This window comes from Marmota monax, unplaced genomic scaffold (assembly GCF_021218885.2).
Source record: "Marmota monax isolate L192 unplaced genomic scaffold, Marmota_monax_Labrador192_F-V1.1 WCK01_AAM20220418_F8-fsc00192, whole genome shotgun sequence".
Taxonomy (NCBI): Eukaryota; Metazoa; Chordata; class Mammalia; order Rodentia; family Sciuridae; genus Marmota; species Marmota monax.
In genome coordinates, this window is record NW_026693786.1 from 949712 (window position 1) to 955711 (window position 6000).

Sequence of the window (6000 nt, forward strand, 5' to 3'; positions counted from 1 at the left end):
TAGATTCAGTTAAGTTGGGGCTCTCACAAAGACTTTGAACCCTTCATTGAAGAACTTAGAAGGGGCCTGAGTAACTGCTTAATCCAACTGCTGTCCTTGTTGACACCCTGCTTCCCCCAACCCATTTTATAGATGGTAGAAATGAAGATCTGAAAAAGGACATGTTATGTGCTATGTGGTCTTGCCTGGTCAGCACAACATGACCACAGGCCCTTGCTCCCCTAGGTCCTCTCCTTCCTGCTCCTGGGCCTGATGTCCATGATGATTCCCCTGTGCCGGGACTTCGGGGGCCTCATCGTTGTCTGCCTCTTCCTGGGCCTGTGTGATGGCTTCTTCATCACCATCATGGCCCCCATCGCATTTGAGCTGGTGGGCCCAATGCAGGCCTCACAGGCCATTGGCTACCTCCTGGGCATGATGGCCCTGCCGATGATTGCTGGGCCCCCCATTGCAGGTGAGGTTGATTTCCAGGGAGGGCATGAGTCAGAGACCCGTTTTCCATAGGCTCTATCTCTGTTTAAGGTCCCCTTTCCTCATATTTTCTGCATAAGCAGCCTTGTCAGAGTGCATGAAACCCCTTACCACCATTGGTGAAGGAGATTAAACACAGTACACAGGCATGGATTCATTTGGGGGGGATGGGTTTTCCATGGTGGTGTTTCAGTGGGGTTTTATTATAGTCAGCATGGCTCCTTCCAGGAAAGTAGAGGGAAAAATGGGTTTGACCTTCTTGACCATTTTATTTGTCCAGTGTTCTCTTGCTCTCCTCACAGTTAAGTGATTATTTAAGGTAGCTGAGTAAAAGAGGTAGGGAAAAAAAAGAAAGCTGGCCCTAGTTTTATTAAAACTTTGAGATGTCCTTCTCTTCCTCCTCCTCTACTGGCTTAGGAATTAAACTTATTAAGGAAACACCCCAAGACAGAGCCAGTGAAGTTCACCTCCAGCAGGCAGCAGGCAAAGTGCTGGTGTGCCATTTTTCAGCACTCCTAGTTTCCCCCTCCATCCTCCCAGGAGAGCACTGTTGGTAACCGAGGGAACATACGAAATAAGAAACCCAATGAAGAGAACTTCATTTCCTTTCTAGGGATTTATTACAAACACTGATTCATGGGTTAGCCTCCCCTAAGTTGGTCAAATGGGCTAATTCAACAAATACTCCTTGAACACCAATTATGTACAAGGTGTTGTGAGGGTGCCATGTGACAGTGGCAAAAGGTTTCATTCAGGCTCTTGTGCAACAGTCACACTGCTTACTGGGGGAGGGGAGGCTCTATCCAGTCCCTGATGGCAACAGTGGTCCAGAATCAACAACTCTTTCCTTTTTGCTTGTCTCCTGAGTAAGCAAAGGGACAAGGGCATCCTTGCCTTTGCTTCTGGGCTCATCCTCCTTATGAGGTAGCTCATGTTAGCTTCTGGAGGTGAACAGGAAGAGGCCTTGCATCCCATGCCAAACACATCCATGGTATTGGCAGCTTAGAGAGGAAGCCAGAGGGGCCAACCATATCTATAACTGAAAAAAAAAAAAAGACTTGTGTGACTTCTTCCTAGGGGAACTGGAACTTCAGAGAAAGGGAACCTCAGAGAAAAAGTAAATAGGGACTCAGCTAAATTGTTCCACGAGAATAAATGGGAGTAGGGGTGGGGAATATCACTGTGAACAGACACAAGGCTTGGCCTTCCTTCCTTGGAATTATTTTAAACTAGATTCCCTCCTAACACCATCCCTAGGAATGACTGGAAGGTAGCTATAGCTTGATGAAAGTTACAAATGTGGAAATCTTAAGAGGGGCTTCATTCTCTCCTTCCATAATAAGCATTTAGCTCAAGGGCCCATAGCCCCATTACCTCAGGGAGGAACCACTTGCCTTTAAGTTGAGGGAACTCCCAAGTCAAGACAGTGCAGGCCAAGATTCTCTGGATAAGCACTGGGATGGCCCCTAGAAGAGGCAGAGAGCAATTTTGGGTGGTAGGGAAAAGCTGAGCTTGACTTGTGTCTCTTGACTGTTTCAGGCCTCCTCCGCAACTGTTTTGGGGACTACCATGTGGCCTTCTACTTTGCCGGTGTGCCCCCCATCATTGGGGCTGTAATCCTCTTCTTCGTCCCTCTCATGCATCAAAGGATGTTCAAGAAAGAGCAGAGGGATTCCAGCAAGGATAAGATGTTGGTCCCTGATCCAGACCCCAATGGGGAGCTGCTGCCAGGCTCCCCAAACCCTGAGGAACCAATCTAATGCCTCTTTCTTGCCATTGTGTGCTCCTCCCCAGCTCTTCCCCTGCTCAGCATTTACATTTTTTTGCCACCAGCACACTAGTTCCCAAACCTGTGCACACAGCATTTCAGCCACCTGACCACCCCCTTGGAGCCAAAGCTCTAGGTGTTCCAAACTCATTAACCAAATTTTCCCCATGAATGCCTTCAAACTTGCCAGGGCCCTTCTTCTCCCAGGAACCGGGAAAGCTTGAGATTTCCCCCTGGCCTTTGGAACCTCTCCATATACATTCTAACCCCTGGGGGAGGAGGATGATAGAACCTCCAGGCCCCAGCTTGTTAGTCGCCCACTAAAATTAACTGCCAAAGGTGCTACTGTGTCCCCAGGAGCCTAGTGGGAGAGACTCAAGCCTCTGATTACTGAGAAATTTATTGCCATTCATCCTTGGAAGCCATTTGGGTGGTGGGGGAAGGGAGGCAGAATGAGACAAGGAGCCTTATTTAGTCTCACAAGTTCCTGAGGTCTGTGGCTTCCCGAGAGCTGTATACAGGTAGTATCCCCATGATATGGTTGGTTAACAGTCTGTTTCTCTCTTCCTTTCCTTTGATTTTTCTCTACTGCCTCCTTTCCATTCTTTTCCCTCTCTATTTCTTTTTATGATTGTCACAGATTCAAGGTGCTTGGAGAAAGGAGGGACCCAAAGCTTGGGCCAATCAGCCTCATATTGGCTCAGTCCAGCCCTAACACTAGCATTAATCCCGTTCATCTCAGGCTGAGCCTCATCTCACTTTTTGGCTCAAGCTGATATAATCATAGACTGGAAGAGTAGAATATCACACAGGGAAAGGACCTTAAACACCACAGAGTTCCATGTTCCACCCACTGTTTTTTACAGATTTTCCAAGTCAATGCATTAACCTGGAGGCCTTCCCAGTCCCCCATCCTTGTATCCACCTGTCAAATGTGAATAAACTCCTTTCATCTCAGCAGGCAGAGGAGGACTAAGGACAGTGAGCTGGCGTGGTGCATGGAGGGCCAGTGGCTATTGACATAGTGAAAGACCAACTCCTCCATCTCTTAGTTTTCATGACAGGTCAATATTTCCACCTGGCCAGGACAGGAAATGGACTGTTTTAGGAAAAACCTCATTCAGAACCTGGATCCCCAAAGGTACAGGCAGCAGCTGCACACAGGGTTGGACACTTTCTTTTAGGAAGGGGAAGCCACCCTAGCTTTTACCACCAAGTGTTTCCCCCATGCTGGACATCCTGGGCCACTCTGCTTAGTGGGCATTAATGGTGCCAGGAAAGGTAGATTCTGGACCACCTTCTTCCCTCTGAAGTAGGTACCAGATGCTTCCCTATACCCAGGCTCTGTGCAACAATCTTACTGAAGAGCATTCCAGGTGCTCCTGGCTAGGGGCAGAGGGCTCTGCCAGGCTGTGTCCAGCTAGCACAGCTCACCTCATTAGGAGCTCAGCCTCTCTCTTTCCTCTGTCTTTGTGTCTCTTTCTCCCCTCTCTGGGCCTTTGTTTATTGTGTTCCTGTCACCCAACCTTTCATCATCTTTTTGCCAGGCACCCCTGGCTGTCACTTAGAGCCAATAGTAATTTGCCACCCTAAACCAGGGTCATCCTATGGCCAGGAGGATGAGGTTGCCCTGAGGGGCTCCAAAGAAGACAATGGTCCCCACACATGAATTTTTCCGTTACAAACAGGCAGCTGGGGCATGGTTGGCCTCTGAAAGTTTCATTCAAGGCCAAAGTCTGAGCCCCCCCCCCCACCTCTGCTGGTCTTAGTCCAGCTCTTATCAACTCCCTGAAGGAAAATCCACTGGTTCTTGGCTCTGTAAGTAGGAAAGGGCCTAGTTAGTAGCCTGTCAGCTCAAACAGCAGTGGAACAGGAGAAGATGGACTGCAGGAGCCCTGTAACTCCTGAGAGAGACCATTGGAAATACTAGAGCAACAATGCCCCTGCTTCCATTCCTCCCTGCCCCGCCCCCACTGAGATGCTGGAGGGTGGTCCTGCAGGGCCTCCTTTGTTGCTCATGACTGGATAGCTTTTAAAAATCAGGCTGCCACCCACTTCTCTCCAGTTGAAGGAAAGATATTCACAGGTCCCAAATCTGCCTATTCAGGTGTCACTTAACATTGACAGGGTGTCAATTTACTTCTTCCACACATGTGCATGTGCATGTGTGGGCTTGTGTGCTTTTGGAGAGAATTGTTGGTTGGCAAAAGCAGCACAGTATTAATATTTAGAGTAGGATGCAGCCTCTTAAGCACCACAGTTAAACCTAGGAGAACGAACAAAATTTCAGAGCTTGAGACCTGGGACATTTAAATCCTCAAGGGGTTTGGAACAAAATAAACAGATCTAAAAGTTTGGTTTTGGTATGGATGTTGCCTATAAGGGTGAAATAGTCAACCTGGTTAACAGCAGGAAGTTTGGCTTCAGAACTGAAGCCTCATTCCAAATCAGATTTCTGCCAGGGTCTGTGCTCTCTGAAAGAGCGGACATTTGAAAAAGAGAGGAGCTATATAAGGCTTTGGGTTTGGGTGGACTGTTTGAAACTTCATTTGCTAGGGAGCTCTGAAGTGGAAAAGTGGCTACTTTACAAAATGAGAACATGGTTACTGGCTGAGTCAGAGTAAAAGCCTGCCAAGGCCACCACCTTGCTATAAATGTGCCTTCCTGAAAATTGGCAATGACCTTAGCAATATTACAATTCAACCTCTTCTCTCTCCCTTATTGATAGGGAACCTGAAGAGATTAGTCTAGCTGGGTTACACAGCCCTACAGTAACAGCCTGGAATGGAGGGTGATACAGCAGAGAATGACAAAACTAGGAGTAAACTTAAAGTCTCACTTGTCCATATTCTGCATTGAATTTAAGTGGGGAAATTGAGGCCTAGAGAAACGAAGGGCCTGCTGCAGGTTCACACAGTTCATCAGAACAAGACTTGAACTCAGGTAATTAACTTCCAGTCCAATCCAAACCCCTTGTTTGCTAGATGAAGACACTGGCCCTAGAAAGGAAAAAAGGAGTTGTCCACTTCACTCAACCACACAGAAGCCCATTTCTAAAAGGGTGTCAGCAGGACCAGCTCTTAGTGGAAATAAAAGCTGAGCAGTGTGACTCTCAGCATACCCCATTGCTTCACAATTACTCTCATTCCCAATCTACACAAACTTTTGGTTTCTCCCTCCCATTCATTCTAGACCTTCAGGAAGCCTTGGCCTTGGAAGCTTCTTTCCACCAACTGCCTTTCTACTCTGAACACCAAGAGCAACGAATAAAGTCCGTCTCCTTCTGGCTGTGCAATGGCCAAGACAGGGACAAAGAGAAGAGACTGGCTTTCTTTGGGAGTGGGTGGTTTACCACCCAGTTCTTAGCTATTGCTGTTTCTCCTCTGCTTAGTGCAGACACCCTCAGGCTGCCGGCCTCCTCATCTCCTCCCACTGAGGCTAATTACTTTGTCCAGCTGCCAGGCCTCAGGCTCTCCCACCCAAGATCTGCCGCCCCTCCAGTCCCTCCCCCAGCAGCCCGAAGAGCTCAGTCTGTTTGATCACTCAGGATCGTTAGATTTCAAAGCTGTGGAATCCCATAATTTTTATGAGCATATGCTCTCCTCCAGGGCCTTTTCATGTCTGAAAAGGCAGCCAGCAGCTCCCTGCCACTTCTCCACAGTAGCACAGCAAGCCAGCTGACGGGGATTACAAATCCCGGGTGTCTGACAGCTGGTGCCCCATAGAGTGAGACTGGTTAGAGTAAGAACACTTGAAACAAG

At 48.1% G+C, this 6000-nt stretch overlaps 1 protein-coding gene across 1 annotated transcript in view; it reads left to right on the plus strand.

Annotated features, from left to right (window-relative positions):
• Positions 1-5560, plus strand: part of Slc16a2 (solute carrier family 16 member 2) — a 106237-nt gene extending 100677 nt beyond the window's left edge. The window contains exons 5-6 of the mRNA XM_046462126.2: positions 226-454; positions 2011-5560. Of these exons, the coding sequence (XP_046318082.1) occupies positions 226-454; positions 2011-2231 (450 nt within the window). The 3' untranslated portion in view covers positions 2232-5560. The remainder of the gene's footprint in view (positions 1-225; positions 455-2010) is intronic.
• Positions 5561-6000: the final 440 nt, after the last annotated feature.